The sequence below is a fragment of the Cyrtonyx montezumae genome, unplaced genomic scaffold (assembly GCF_038088225.1).
Source record: "Cyrtonyx montezumae isolate F1298 unplaced genomic scaffold, pur_monq_1.0 scaffold_36, whole genome shotgun sequence".
Taxonomy (NCBI): Eukaryota; Metazoa; Chordata; class Aves; order Galliformes; family Odontophoridae; genus Cyrtonyx; species Cyrtonyx montezumae.
In genome coordinates this window covers 1,466,180-1,482,924 of record NW_027072041.1, presented here as the reverse complement: position 1 = coordinate 1,482,924, position 16,745 = coordinate 1,466,180, and the positions used below count along the sequence as shown (strand labels likewise).

The 16,745-nt window shown below is 35.7% G+C and overlaps 1 protein-coding gene across 1 annotated transcript in view; it reads left to right on the top strand.

Moving 5' to 3' along the window:
* Positions 1-16,745, top strand: part of CNTLN (centlein) — a 194,148-nt gene that overhangs the window by 14,052 nt on the left and 163,351 nt on the right. The window contains exon 2 of the mRNA XM_065745640.1: positions 2,588-2,676. Coding sequence (XP_065601712.1) covers positions 2,588-2,676 — 89 coding nt within the window. The remainder of the gene's footprint in view (positions 1-2,587; positions 2,677-16,745) is intronic.

Here is a 16,745-nt window from a genome sequence, read left to right as displayed (position 1 = left end):
TGTTTCTATTTGAAACGAGGTGGGAAACAATCTGTGACCTCATCTGAGTAATACAATTACTATGATAATGTTCTTGAGTTCTTATTTATGATACAGGTCTAGTTTTGATGTCATCTTCTGCCATAATGCACCTTAATCCTGTTAGTTAGGTATCTGTTTGTTTGTATGCAACAGTCATTATACCAGTAAACAGCTTTGATTACAGAATGACAGAATGATCATCTCCCTTTCAGGTGCTTTTTTTTTTTTTTTTTTTTTTTTGTGGAATAGCTAGTGTCCTGTTCCTTCCTGTTACCTTTAATTTAAAATACCAGAAATAAAGTCCTCTTGTTCTATATATACCTTTCAGTTCTATATATTCTATACAGATAGTTAGATTAAATTTGTTTGGTTTTGTGAAAGACACATTGTTACCACTGATTTTTCTTTATACTGCACTTGAGTTTGCCTACAATATGGTGATAGCCTTGAATTGTTAGAACTCTATAACCGGAGTCTTTCTTTTATTTACTTACTAATACAGTCAGCTCAGTCTGATTCATTAGTGGTTTGTGTTCTTAAAAAATAGTTGGAGTAATTTTTCCTGGTTTCCATGAACACTTTGCTAATGCAAGAAATTTCCATAACGTTTTCTCTGTATTTGAAAATGTTGATGGTATTTAAGGCTTTAAATACATATAAACTAGAAACGAAAGAAGAGGATTTTTCTGTAAAAAGCAGTCAGAATGTTCCCCCCAGCCCCCCACTTCCATGCACACTTTTCACTTTCTTTTTCTCATTCAAGTTCACTGTTACTTCGGTTCTTTATGGAATTTTAAAATTCATATTTCTAAATTTTAATGAAGGACACATCTGAACTTTAACAAAAGGTTTTCAGGGTTTCCTCATAAATCACCAAGAAAGTATTTACAATAACATATAATTAATTTTTTTTAATCTGTAATTTCATTTGTCCATTATGCTATTATTCTTGATTTAATAACTTAGACTCAATACACTCATAAATCGTGATTGAAATTCTCTTGGCTTTAGAGAGGTCTTTTGATTTTGTGTTGAAGATACTTGTCTTGTTCTGAAGGAGGAGAAACATTAGGTTGGACTGGCTGTCATGTGCTGGAACTAATATTGCTTGTAAAGTTTAAGTCTGCTTCCCAGAAGGAAAGGCTGATTGGGAACAAATGGAAAGAAAACATTGCAGAAGTGCAGTTTCTCTTCCTGAGACTGACTCTAATTTAATCATACAATGTGTGGTTTTCATTAACTCTTGTGAGGTCAAACTTGTAGTTATATTAGTCTATTGTATGTCTTACAAGACCTTTGCTTTTAGCTGTGTCTAGTCATGGACAAGGTAATCTGAGAAAAGGAGCAATCTGTTCATGTCCATAAAAAGTGAGAAACTGATTGAAGAGGATATTAAGTGAAAAACCTATGATGCCAAATGGTGGAGGTGAGGACAGGAATTCAAGTCTTCTGTTTTAGATGTTAATAAGGGTTGAGATAATTTTTTTTTTTAGAAATGCTGTTTTATTTATCTATTCTAGATGATTTTAGTGAGTTCCTGGCTAACAAGTGAAATCTTGATCTTACTATGCTCTGAGGTTCTGGAAACTTGGAAGAAAATGGAAACAGGGAAGTTGATAGCCCTTAGAGTGGTGATTTTCCTTTCATGTCATGTTTTTCTCGCATACTTAAAAGTAGCCTGAATTATACTGTGATTTTTTTAAATCTAACTGGCAATTTGACAGTGTTGATATATTGATTTTTAACTTGATGGTAGCTTTTGTTTAGTAGACTTGATACTAACCCAGTGCACACTTTATGTGGATATGCCTTGCTTTCTTGCTTTATTTGTCTTGACTTCAACATTGCTGATTTTATGTCTTATATTTATAGAATTAACACATTGTGATGTTAGTTTTCAACTGCATCAGTATTGGTGCTTTCTGTAATACTACTGTAATGTAATAAACATACACCAGACAAACAGAGCAAAATAACAGGTTATGCATAGTGAAAAATAAAACTCTGGAAAAGCTTTTAGCTGACCTTTGACTCTTGCAAACTTTCTTCATTGCTTTTTTTTTTAAGCATTTTTTTCTAAGCATTTTTTTCTCTCATTTAATAATCTTTTCTGAAGTTTTTCTATTATACGAGTTAGAACATTTCTTAGACTTATGTGCTGTCTGCTTTGAAACAAAGTCTAAGAGCTACCAATAGCAGAATTTAATGTTTAAGTATGTTCTGTATATGTTGTAAACTCAACATTTAATAATAGACATTTCTGTCCTACTAGTAGAATTTCTTGAAATTGATACAATTGTTTGAATAATTTTATTTTTTACTGCTGTAAAACATGTTGCACACTCTTTTAGAGTTGATCATAAGCCTTTGTTCAAAGAACTCTACATCATTAAAGCTGTTCACTTGAGATAACTATTATGTATATTCTCAAGACAGCGAATTCTTACTAAAATGCAGTTGTTGTTTTTTTATGGTCGTCTTCTGTATATTCTCAAGTTGTCTTTTGGGTTGTAAGAGTTCCAGCATATTGCCTACTCTATTTTTGTCTTTTTTTTCTCTTTTTAAGGCTGACAAAGAATTGATGTGGTCTCTTCAGAAATGTGTCCAAGTCTCAAATCCAGATCTTACACAAGCTATCAGTTTGGCTGTGAAAAGGTGAGTTTAAACATCTAATGTGGTATTTTTAAAAACAAACAAAATTGCTGATACTACTACATTCATGTTTTTAATTGAGAAAAAATGCAGGATTTAAAAAGTATGTTACATATATAGATAGCTATTGTTGAACTGTTTCAAAAGTAGAATATGTTGCTAGTTTCTTCTTTGATTTAAGGTTGGATTACGCTTAAAGTCTGAATTAAATTCTTAAATTATGGATTTACTGCATATTTGGATTTTATGAAGGAATAACAGAAGGTGGTAAAAGACGTTTTCTGGTATCATGTGTGGTTAGATAAATTACATCTATAGATTGTGTTTATTATGTTCCTACCTGTTAAGGAAGTGGAAAGCTAAGACAAGGTAAGAGAAGAGATGACTACTATGCAGTTTAAATCTCCTTTTCTGAGAATATTAATTATTACAATATTTTCACATTACCTACTTAAAAGCAAATGACTGCTATAAATCTTAATCAGCAGAATATATAGCTGTTTCTTTCAGAATGCAAATATTTACAAATTTAGGATATTTTTAGGCCAAAGACAGAAAAAATGTAAATGAAATGGTAATGTGATATCAGAATTCAATCACTTCATTTATTTGTGGTCAGAATAATTTCCTGTTCTGTCTCAGGGTACCATGACTATCCCTATGAAAAAATTGTAAGAGAAAGTAAATTTCATTTGAAAACTATTTTAAAATAAAGCATTATGTTCTTTAGCATGGAGCATGTTTGCTGTAGTGTTGTCCCATAGAGAGTAAAGTTCGTTCTCTTTGCATAACACAATAAAAAATCTGCCTTAAGCATGGCACAGTCATATAATTACAGCTCATCTTCTGAAGCATTTATATCCAGGGAAATAAATGGATACTTCATGAACATATAGTTTATGTTAAAACAGCCATACCTCAGTGTTCAGATGCCAACACCTGCAATGGTGTCAGCTATAATCTGGGACATTTATTTGCCAAGGAGAAGTAGCTTAGTTTTTAGGACAATGTTTACATACTACTTTTGCATTGCTTGTGCATTTTTATTTGGGAAGTTATTTTAATGTGTTGTGATTTAGGAATGAATTACTGTTTGTCATTATGTTGAAACATTTATTCTAACTGATTTGTTTCATCATCATACATTATTGAGGTGGTAGTATTTCTATTCTTTCTCCAGACATCAGAAAACAGAATAATTATTTGCCTTTGCAGTATTTTATAGACAGATGAAAAACGTGGAAAATTTTAGCTCATTGAAATAAAACAATATACTGGAGAGGTTTTCAGGCCCATTTTTGCTTTGTATTGTACCTAAAACACGCTGGGATATTAGGAAAAGTAAAACATAGAAATATTGGCATGTATTTAAATGAACTTAAGTGTAGTGAATTATTTGTGTCTCTGTACACTTGATAAAATTCAAGACTTCCTTCCTTTTTTATCTTTATGTCTAGGAATATGCTTTGTTATTAACCTTCACTTTAAATTAGAGCAAAAATTGATTGTGCGTATTATCCTGATGGACTCAATGAACATGGGGCTCTTAGATGCTACCTTGGTGCCCATAAGCATGATAAGATGCTGAATTTTTTTACCAGGGTGGAAAATATTTGTGATGTCCTTTTAACTTGATTCTTAGTCAAGATAATGAAGCTTGATCACCAACGACATCTTTTCTGTAATATAAGTTTATTTCATATAAAGAAGTAATATGCCCTGTATAGATACTTTGCAATTTTTATGAGGAAGCTGGTGTTTGGTACTGTTATAAGAAAGCATGACTTGTTCTTAATTAAGGTTTTTGCTTAGTTTTATGTATCCTCTCTTCTTTCAGAAGAAAGCTACTAATTTAGAACATATCACATGAACTCAAGGCTATGCATCTGTATTGTATCATTCTTCTGTTTCCCAGAGTTATGGGATTAAGAAGTAAGAAATTAGTTCCCCAGCACCTTTTTAGGTGGTATCTTTACCAAAGACAGTTTTGGAATAGGTTTGTATGGAACCTATTCAGTATATAGGAGTTAAATTAATGGTGACTTGAACTTTACATTTGCTTTGATTTGACAGACTGAGCACATTGTTGGTTTGTTTTTTTTATTATTTTTTTGTTTTAAATGTAGTTTCCTCTCTTTGCCTGAGAACAATTTAACTGCCTCTTTGGAACTAATTTGTAATGAATCTAAAGATTCATTTTACTTGTGAATCTACAACCAAATTGCAGCCCTGTATATTCTCTTAAGTTTTTCAGTTATAGCTTTCCATAATCTGTTCCATAGATTTTCACACTCTTTTGTTTCATGATCTTCATACTCTTCTTTCAGAAAAAAAACTTGTCTTCTCCCCTGCCTTATAGCAGTTGTGTATCATGAGTACAGTTGTGGTATCATGACACTTTATTTTGGTTCAGAAATGTTGATTAAATATCTAGGTAATTTATAATCAGCACAGTGTTTGGTCAGGAAATTTTAGCTTTCTTTGTTAATTTAGTGAAGGTAAGTGGTTTTAAAAGGGAGAGAGTTGGGATTATTAAGTAACAGTCACAAGCAAAGTTATTACTTTAGGAGACCACTCAGCTCAAACCCTTTTCTGTGTTCCACATGGTTTTATTATTTTAGATGTTAAGTATAACATCATGGTGTGGACTCAGTGATACTTGTCAATCCCTTCTAACTCAAGATATTCTGCCTGTGATTCTCTGATTATATCTGAAAAAACAAAACAAAACAAAAAAACAACAGCAATAAAAAACAGCTTAACTCTTTAGCTCATCTGTATTAGGAACAAGATTGATCCTGTTGTTAAAATTTTCCAATCTGACTTCCATTAATCATTGACTTAAATGATTTTGAAGTAGATAAAAACAGAATGAAATAGATTTAAAACTTTTGCTGTCTCTGCCTGGGATTGTAATGTGAATACTGCAAATGTTTGAATAACTTCATTTTTCAGTGTTATTTTGTGCATTAAAAATTCCATCACCAACAAGCTTTCAGTACCAGTTTCATCATATACTGTCTGAGATCAGAATCGTAGAATGGTAGTTGTTATGCAATGGGAAGCTTGTTTGGCTGCCTTACTTAGTTCTGATGACTTACCTGTTGCAGTGTATTTTTCCTTCTCAGGCTCCAGAACCATGAAGGGGTTCTACAGAGGCACCTCAGGCTTTGAGGAGGACTTCTTCCTCTTGATAGCAAATTGCCACACTGAAAACTATTTCTCGTAACTGTTGTCTTCCCCTTTGGCTGGATGTGCTGGTGGGGAAGTCTGGGGCTGTTTGGCCCTGGGCTGTGGATTCAATGCTGGCTGCATGTGAATCCTGCTGTCTCTCTCCATTTACACCTCCCTGATAGTATACAGCCTTTCGACAGTCTTCTGCATCTGTCGCAGGAGGTCCTCCACTTGGGCACATCTTACACAGCCGCTCTTTGCTCAATGAGCAAGGTCCAGGTGCTTCCCACAGACCATAGCCTGCACAGATGCTTTTTACTTCAATTCGGTATGGATGGAGACATTGGTCACGACTGGGGTAGGTGATGCATGTCCTCCTGCCAGAGCTGCAGTCTTAGCTTGGCATCAAGTGCTCACCATTCTGCCTCGAGGGTCAGTTGTAATGAGCACACCTCACTTCTGCAGCTTGTAGAACCCTGCTGTGCACCCTGCTGTGTGAGCTACTGCCACACGTGATGCTCACGCTTTGTCTGTCTAGTGCTTGGTTGGTAGCACCTCTCCCTGAGCTTCTTTGAAGGATGTGGGAATGATCCTGATTTGCCCTGGCAGCTCCCACACCACATCAGCCTCTTTCATGAGAGCTGCCCTTGCTGTAGGGTTGCTCTGCTTTCATGGTGTTTCCCAGAGAAAGGAAATTCCAGAAACCTTGTACTTTGAGCTTGGTTGCTCCAGTTCAGGCCACGATGGCTCTAAAGCTGCTGTTCTTGATGACTAAGCCAGCTAACTACTGGAAGAAATAGAACTCTAAGAAAGTGAAGTCTTTCTATATCTTAGATTACATGTAGTTAACCCATCAATATTGTTGAATGGATTTCATTTGTCAAGTTTGTGAAATCAGCAGCCAGACTTCTTTTAGGAGACTACAGTAACAGGAGTAAGAGCATAAAAATAATGTATGCAGGCCGTTCCAAAAGTAATGCCTTCTGTTTTACCTCACTGGCCTGACAAATGAGGTAAATGTTGGGGGTGTGGCAGTAAAGGCTGAACCTTTCCACCAATATTCTGTTACATGTTGTTGCCATGTGACAGATGGCAGCAGGGGGGCAGTCTGACAGAACTGTGTCTGATACAGAAAAGCATATGAAGCAAAGATGTGGAACTGAATTCCTCCATGCAGGAAAAATTGCATCCACTGATATTAATTGATGCTTGCTCTGCGTTTATGGAGCCCAAACAGTGGATGTGAGCACACTGAGATAGTGGGTGGTGCATTTCAGCAGTGGTGACAGCGGCAGTAGTTAACCTCTGCTGGTGCAGATTGTTATGATTGCGTCATGCAGGCTTTAGTTCACTGGTGGTGAAAATGCATAGCTTGAGGTGACTATGTTGACAAATAGTGGTTTGTAGCTGCGAATTTGTTCTATCAAATAGCATTATTGTGCTTTTCATGTATGTTGTAGTTTCCATGCAAATAAACAGGATTGCTTTAGTTTTGGGGCAGCCTACTCTAGTAATCACGTCAGCAATACTAGCTGCATAGTCAAGTGAATTTTAGTAGTAGCATTAATTTATATTTGTAACATTAAACTATTCATTATATTATCCTTTTCTGAAATATACAAAAAAAATTAAAAGGCATACTTTGGTGGAAATAGGAGGGAATTAACAGTAGGTTTCCATTATTTGTGTGCTGTGTTGAAGTATTTTCGTGGTCTGAAAATGGTTCACCTACTGTAAAACTATAAAAATATAACTAGTGTCTTTTTATGTCTGTGCTGTTGATTCTTACAATACACCAGCAATATTCTACTTTTCAGCAGTCCTTGCAGTTCCTGATGGATAACTGTAACTATATTCCAATTTTAATATTCAGATACAAACAAAAAATTATCTTTACTGTGCAAATGAGAAATGCCTTTGGGATATGTAAAAGCCTCCAGGTATTTTCGAACAGGCCATTGTAGAAGTACATCTCATGTTAGTATACCTTCCAGCTACTTTAAATACTATTGATCTTTATATTATATAAAGGGCATGCTATTTCTAGCTTGCTGCCTTTTGAAATAATCACTTTTTTATTACAATTTTTTTTTAATATGGGTGCCTAACAGTACCTTTTACAGGTAAATACTTGTATGAATTCAGACTTGAAGATCAGATAAGAGTATCAAATGGTTTAAAACGTTGTGGTAATCTTTCAGAGATCTCTTAAGTCTGTCACGGTACGTGAAATCTTGGTCAACTGATTTGGATTTTCCTCTAGGTCAACTGACTCCCTTTTCTTTTCAAAGGTGGAGTCAGGCTTGCGACAGTGATACATAACTTGATGGAGATGTTGATGGAGAGTGTATTAGGTAGATGATATCTTTGCAACTAGGTTCTTGAGGCAAACTTATCTTAGATATATTTTTCCACACCTATTCCTAGTGTGGTGTCTTGCAAGACTTCAGTGATGTTTAGGAATGAATATAACATTTGAGGCCATTATGGCAGTCTAACTTTATGGCGCCAGATGAGGTTAGAAATCTGTTGCTCTTGCTGGCACGTTACATCTTTCTAAAGGTGTACAAATAAAAGAAAATAGGGCTGAAAATCAAATGATAAGAAATAACCAAAGAAATTTTTGGAAAGGTTATCAAAGGAACTTAGGCTACATTTTACTGCATTCTGTGGATCGGAAAATATTGAAGAAACATGAAAAATAAGGTTGGTATAGAGTCCTTGTAATGTGTAGATATACTAGAAATGGTGAGTACTTTCTATGCAGAATGGTTAGTTAATGCTTTAAATTTTAAATAAAACATAAATTGGTGTTAATTGAAATTGTTAATTTTCCAGGTCCTGCACTTTAGTCACAACAACCCCAGGCAACGCTACAGGCTTGGGGCAGAGTGTCTGGGAGACTGTGTAGAGGAAATGGACCTGGGATTATTTGTTAATGCTTAGCTGAACACGAGCCAGCAGTGTGCCCAGGTGGCCAAAAAGGCCAATGCTGTCGTGGCTTGTGTCATAAACAGTGTTGCCAGCAGGAGCAGGGAAGTAATTGTCCCCCTGTACTCAGCGCTGGTGAGGCCACACCTCAAGTACTGTGTTCAGTTTTGGGCTCCTGACTGCAAGAAAGACATCGAAGCTCTGGAGCATGGCCAGAGAAGGGCAATAAAGCTGTGAGGGGTCTGGAGCAAAGGCCCTGTAAGAAGGAACGGCTAAGGGAGCTAGGAGTGTTCAGCCTGGGGAAGAGGAGGCTCAGGGGAGACCTTTTTGCTCTGAATAACTGCGTGAAGGGAGGTTGTGGTGAGCTGGGGGTCGGCCTCTTCACTCTTGTAATTAGTGATAGGACAAGAGGGAATGGCTTCAAGTTGCAACAGGGGAAATTCAGACTGGATGCTAGGAAATACTTCTTCTCTGTAAGAGCAATAAGGCACGGGAATGGGCTGCCCAGGGAGGTGGTGGAGTCACCGACCCTAGAGGTATTTAAGGAATGTTTAGACACTGTGTTGAGGGATATGGTTTAGTGAGAACTACAGGTGACTGGTGGACAGTTGGACTGAATGATATTCTAGGTCTTTTTCGACCTTGGTGATTCAGTGATTCTATGAAAAATAATTTACAAAAGTTAACTTGCATCTTTTGAAGCAGTGGTAAGCAACTTCCAGAGATTTTCTTAAACTGCTTATTTTACTGCTGTACACATTAGTGGGCAAAAGAATGACAAAATTAGGAAGTAAAGAAGTTCTGACACGTTCTTGAAGGCTGTTACTGTTTTGTCATTGAGTTTAAAATAAAGTGGGCTCCCTGGTTATTATCAGTCAATAAAGTGGATGGAATAATAGAGCATAAGGGTACAACCTTTCTATCTAAGGTCAAATAATTGTGATTGTCTACAGCTGATGAAAGTTTAATATCCTATTTCATTAAAAATTCTCAGAACATTGAACATAAGTCAACATTCCATGGAGAAGAAAGTATTATGCAGCTTGCATGTGTGCATATCTGCATATCGGAGCACAAAATATTGACATGATAATTGCAGTCAAGCCTGATTGAACAGTGGCCTCTGGGAATTCAGCTGGTGTTGTACCAACTGGATGGCTGCTCAGGACACAGTTTGAAATGCAAGGTGCAAGTTAGCACTTTATTCAGCACAGGCAGGCATCATTTAAAAATCCTTGGGGGAAACCCTGGTGATGTGCAGATGTTAAAGCAGTCTGTTCTGAAGTGCTGATATTTTAAACACTGTAAGAGGGTTGTGTATTTTAGATGAAAAATGTTTGCAAAATTATTAGGGAAAAATGTCACTTTATTTTCTTTACTACTTTGGTGTAAAAATCATTTTAGTATTCTATGTGTATTGCTAAAAATATGAAGCATTGATAAATCATCTAGTGAATTAATTTAGAAACACAAGAAATTACATTTCTTTAATGTTGCTTTTTCATTTTGATGTGTATGATATAACAGAATACTGGTAACAAATACAGCTTCATAAATAATTTACTAAGAAAATAATTTCATTTTACAGTTTGTTTATAATCAGAGCGTACATTATTTTTGTGAAGAAATGAATATAGGCTTAGGCAGTTTTGATTCAGAAAATACCTCCTTTTTTAGAGTACAGCAGATATACTATCAATTTTAGGTTAGGGGTTTTTTTTGTTTGGTTGGTTTTGGTGTGTGCTCTAAATCTTTTGTGCTATCTGTAAGTATTAAAACTAGAAGAAAAAAAAAGAATTGTCAAAAAATATTAATAAGTGTAAGGATCTTCTAAGGTGTGAGGTGAGATTAAGCAGTATATTAAATAAAAGCTATATAGCTCTGTTTTCTTATCTCAGTCAGTGCACCAACACACTAACATTTCTAGTTGAAATTTTGTGGCATAGGCCCTGTTTCTTCTAACTACAAAATTTGCAACCACATGGATGTGTCTGTACACAGAAAGCTACAGTGTTGATGCCATATTCACAGTAACATTGACAGTGTGTGCTGTATACCTTCGTTTTGTGCATGGACTGTTCATTTTCTATTTAATAACAGAATTGATTATATGCACTTAAGAATGTCTGCGAACAATTGGAAACGTAAAGACCAGGAGAAATAATAATTGCATTGAATGGTGCATCAAAGCAGTTCATTATAACCTTTAAAAATAAGAATATTTCCAGATTTCTTTGGTTGTTTTTGGTTATAGATAATACATATATATATATATTGTTAAGATATAACATTGTTTGTTCCTCTATCATGTATCTCAAAATTTGCAGAGTAAGCATAACTTTCCTAAGTATGTGTAGTGAAGTCTGAAAAGTGTTAGCTTTTTTAAAAATCCTGCTAATTACAAAACAAAAAGAAGATACTCCGTGAAACTTATGAGCAATAATTCCATTTTTTATTAGTTAAAATTATTTTAATAAAGTTGATGTAGAAATGGCATAATTGTATATAAATCTTTATTTTTCTAGACCAATGATTAATTGGCTGATTAAGATCTGTGTTAGCATAGAAGATGCCTCTCTTCCCAATATATTTTTGTAGAAGCATGGTGTATTGTAAACTTCCCCAAACTTCTTAATTTTGACAATCTTGACATTTTTATACTCCTTATTCTGTTTTCACACCTTATTCATAACTGTTTCCTTATAGTCTAATGTTTCATTTTTGACAAGTCATTAATAACAGTCCAAACCTTGAAAATATTGCTCTGTCCTGTTGTGAAAATGTATCATGTAACACAGGAAAAAATCATAACGTGAAAAATGTTAAAGAGTATTTCCTCAGTTTCTTCCTTTTTGTGGAAAATTGAATCTAGATAGTCTGTGTAGCTAAATGCAGCTGTGTTAAACATTTAAAATAGGTAGTACTCATGGGAAAACTGATTGGAGCTTAAAACTTGTACAAACTGACAGCCTCTCTTCATTCCATTTTTCATCCTAGAGAAGTCTGGAAATATTCTTAGCTCACATCATTATTGCTCATCAGTGGTTCTAATTAGTTAAACAGGAGTTTGTCTCAGTCATTGATCATCATCAGCTTCTTGACAGTGCCTGTTTTTTTGTTATTTTTTTCCCCATATTGCAGTGTTTTAGTATGTTAGAAATATATAACTGCTCAATTAATAAAGTCAGTTGAAGATTTTTCTGCATATTTCTAAAAAGCAGGAGGATGTTATCTCAGTTCAGCTCTACTATCATTTTAATGCACAAAACCAAAATAAGTATGGTGTGCAGGTTTCAGTCATATTACCGTGAGGGTCTGTGGGGAACCATACTGTAATGAACACTGGAAATTATTCTATACCACCAGGAGGAGCTCCTGATAAAGTTCCATAGGAGATTTTAATTTAAACTTTAGTCTTCTGAAGGCATCCATTGTGTACATATGTTCTAAAAACTACTACTACTTTTTCTTTCCTAGAGATGTGAGCAATAACTAGTGCAGCTATTCTGTGAAGTGTTACATATCTTGTTATCTTGAGTCTGAAAAAAAACAAAAACCAAACCACCCCATGTAGCCAAAAAAATGACATAAATTTACATTAGGCTTTTTCCATTTATGATGATGATGATGATGGATCTGTAATTACAAACATTGTACCTTGATCAGTCTGTTCAAAGGGCTGTTTGAGCATCCACTAGATAGAGAAAGTACTGACTTTAATTAGAAATATACTTTGAAGAACTGGGTCAGTTGTGTATGTTTACAAATGCAAGCACATTTTTTCTTAGATACTTTTTTTTTTTTCCTTTCTGGTTCGATACTTTATTCCTATAAACTGATTTGGTACAGCTTTGTCCTGAATTTGCAGGGCTCTATAAATTCTTGACTACTGATAAAATGTCAGAATTAGCTATGGGTAATGTTTTTCAGATCTCAAGTTTGTTCTTTTGCTTTGTTCTTGGCTTGTTTATTCAGTTTTCTTCCCCTACTCTCTTAAAATGAAAACAATGAAAATACACCTGTGGAATTCTTTTGAAGCTTGCTTTGAGAAGTCTGCCTTGACCCACCAGAGTTTCAGATCAATTAATCCATTAGAAAACAAGTCTAATATATTTTGAAGTGATGATTGCGTGGCTGAGTTAAGAGGTGAATTCATTTTCCAGTGTTTGTGTTTAATTTGGCTTAGTTTTATAAAAGGCTTACTTTCTGAGAGAGTAGTGGGTAGAGTAGTTGGGAAGGCAGTAACAGACTGTGGATGGTAAATGGCGTAAGAGCACTAAGAGCAATGGTTTGATTTAAAAATTCAAAATAAAAAGAGCTGAAGTAAAATGGGGACAAAAATAAACTGCTGTTGGAACAGTAAGATCTGATGTTTCAGTCAGCAGTTGAAGTCAAGATACTTTTGAGAGCAGGAGGCAATGTTATTCAGTGTTTTAGGGTTTCTGTTTGGTACCATTTGCTGACTCTGTCTCTATGCATTACTAGTCAATGAACTTCATACAAGAGGCCTTCATTTTTTGTTTCCTAAAGCTTTTAAAGTTTTGGATCAAGCAAAATGGTTATACACGTTATAAAATTGTCTCAAATTCTTAACTTATCTAGTTGTATTTAATGACTGAATAAACTTTTAGTACCATAGTATCTACAATTTAGTTACATTAATATGGTCTTTGATGGGTTAATCACTTCATCACGACGTATGAGTTTGTAGATGAGAGAACCTACCTCCCAAAGTATTTGGATTTTGTGTACTGCAGGTACATTTTTGGAAAAAAATAGCTGTTAGCCATTAAGGACCACAAAGCAAAGAAGTTGAGTATGAGGAAGCAATGGAGATTTTAGGCTGGAGCAGACTTTCAGCTCATTACAGTTGCAGAATAATAAATAGTACCTGTCAAAGGCAACAGACCTGTTTCAGGAACATGCAAACTCCAATCTCTTGAGATTTTTCTTATTAATACCTCATTTTTGAAGTGGTTTTTGCAGATAATAATCTGTAGAGGTTTATTAACTTTTCAGAAGTTCTTTCATTGTTTTTGAGACCTGAATGAGAAGTTGAGTTTTTGAATCTTGGTGTTATGATTTAACCCTGATGGGCAGCTGAACTGCTTGCTTACTCCCCTGCAGCAAGAGAATCAGGAGAGTAAAAATGAGAAAACTCATGGGTTGAGGCAAAGACAGTTTAATAGGTAAGCAAAAACTGTGGGCAAGCAAGTAACAGTGAAGAACTTATTGACTACTTTCCACTGGCAAGCAGATACTCAGTCATTTCCTGGAAAGTTGTTCTTTATCACTTGTGATTCTTACTTGGGAGGACAAACACCGTAACTCTGAATGTCTTCTTGTGTCTTTCTCCTGGCTCTTAGTCCTGAGCATGACATCATATGGTATGGGATAGTCTTTTGTCAGTTTGGGTCAAGATTTCTCGCGAGTCCCATTCTTGATCCTTTTGCATCTCCATTGTTGGTGTGGAGGTGTAAGAAGCAGAATATTCCTTCACTCTGTAAGCACTACCCTGCATCAGTTAAACCAAGAAAAAAATCCAAAACAGTGCCGTATGAGCTGCAAAGAAGAAAGTTAACTCAATCACACTCAAAATCAGTGCTTATAGTTAGTCGTTACTAGCAAGGCAGGGCAGTTTAATTGTGTTGTATATTTTGAGACTTACTTAATTCAGATTTTTTCTCTTCCAGTGTCTTTGTCCCTAGTTTTTTCTTCAAAAGGAATCACACTGTAACCTTTGGGATGGATGAGCTAACGAATAGGCATCCTGATAGGATGGATTTCTGAGAATGAAGGCAACTTGGTACAGTTTTAGTAGGGTTTGAAGAGAAATGACGAAAAACTGTCAGTAGGACTCTCTGAAAGTAATGCCTCCTTGTTTATTTCCGTGGAAATTACAACTGCAAAGTAATGCTGTTAGCAGGTGCAAATTTTCAACTACAAAACACTGTTTTTCAACATAGTCACTACCATTATCTATGCATTTTCACCAGTGGTGAACAAGAGCCTGTATGTCACACCTATAAAGGTCTGCACCACTGGAAGCGATCCTCTGTTTCACAGCTGCTATGATAGTGGTGCTGCTAGGAAAATATTGCCCATGTAGTCTATCTGTCATTGGCCTGAACAGATGGAAGTCAGAAGGTGCCAGATCTGGACTATATGATTGATGTGGTAGGATAGTTCAGCCAAGATTGCCAGTGTGCTCAATGATCTTCAAACTGATATGAGTTCTGGTGTTACCATGCTGCAAGATAAAGGTTGTCTTGTTTTCTGGCCTGACACAAGAAGTTTAAGCCTTCTGCTTAGGCAGTATTGTGATGCAGTGATTAGATTTGATGGTTTGTCCATGATCCAGAAAATCCAGAAGGATCACCCCTTTCCTATCCTTGAAGACAGTGCACGTTGTCTACTCAGAGATGCATATTGAACTTTTACTTTGAAGGAGAATTCAGATGTCACCACTATATGGACTGCCATTTGGCTTGTAGTGGTGACACCATGTGTCATCACTGGTAATAATATAATCCAGGAAACTGTCACTTTCGGTTTTGTATTAGCTCATGACGGACTTGCATGCAGTATTCTTTCTGTTCCTGTTGAGCATTTCTGCAATCTGCCTGATATAAACATTGTGATATTCCAACACTGCTACTGTTGTTTCCAATATATTCCAATATATTCAGCGCTGTACACAGTTCCCTGACCTCAGTGTATCTATTTGGTTGATTGCGCTGGTGGAGACACTCTTATTTTGTGGTTTAGCAGCCATGCCATGGTTGTACAGAACATGGTTGTCTTTCATGTTGCTGTTGTCACTGCTGAAAAGAGCCACCCACTGCCTCACTACACACACATCCATCTTCATAAATGCTCAGCAAGCGCCAGTGGATGCCAATGGCTGTAACTTTTATCTGCATAGAGGAATTCAGTTCTACACTTTTGCTTCATACTCACTCACGTTTTTTCAGAATGCCCCTCTGCTGACATCTGTCACACAGCAACAACATGTAACAGAATATTGGTGGGAAGGTTCAGTCTATACTGCTGTACTTACATCTGCCTCAAAAGTTTTGGGGCAATATAACAAAACTGAAGGTGTTACTTTCAGAATTGCCCTTGCATTTTACTACTCACAGCTATGAGGCCTTGAGATCTCAGTCCCCAGAAACCTTGCAGTAAATTCTGTATTATATTACTTAGTTCTTTTTTTACTGAAATTCAGACTAGATATTTTAAGTGTCATAGAAATTATGTAGAAGTACATGGTATTAAAGAGCCTTTTGGGACAGTATGCATTAGCCTTCGAGTTCATTGATAGAATACAGAGATAATAGTGAAGACAAAGAAATGACCATATGTATACTATCTTTAATTTTCCATGGTACAAAGTTCTGTATTGCTTTAGTAGATTAAGCCTTTTGCACACAGCTGCATGTTGTTATCCACTTTTGAACAGATCCCTTCTGCCTCTGAAAGATTTCTGTTTTGATAGAAGAAAAGTTGCACAAGTAGGATCTTCTGGCTTCTGGGGGTGTCTTTAGCTTTATAGCTAAAGTTTAGAAAACTTGGAAGTTTAACTGTACTGAGAACAGGGATAATCTGAATGAATTTCTGCTTATCTGTCACCTATGATGAGTGGGTTGGGATGCCTGAATTTAGCTGTTTTTAAAGAGCAGTACCTTTCTGAGATCTTTTGTCACAGATGTCTTGTGGTAAGGAGCATTTGTATATTCCTACTATCTCACCATAACTTTTCCTAAAAGTGAAGCCAGTAAGCACAGCATTTAAAACAGTTAAGAAAAAGAATCACAATGAGATGACGCAGTTCTACACAGAGATGATAACTCATCAAATGATTTTCTATGAAATATCATGTTCATGATTGTAGCCTTGTACTTATAAAACCACATTACAGAGACTCTACTCATTCTGATTAACCAACGTTCTCAGCCTTCCTTTGT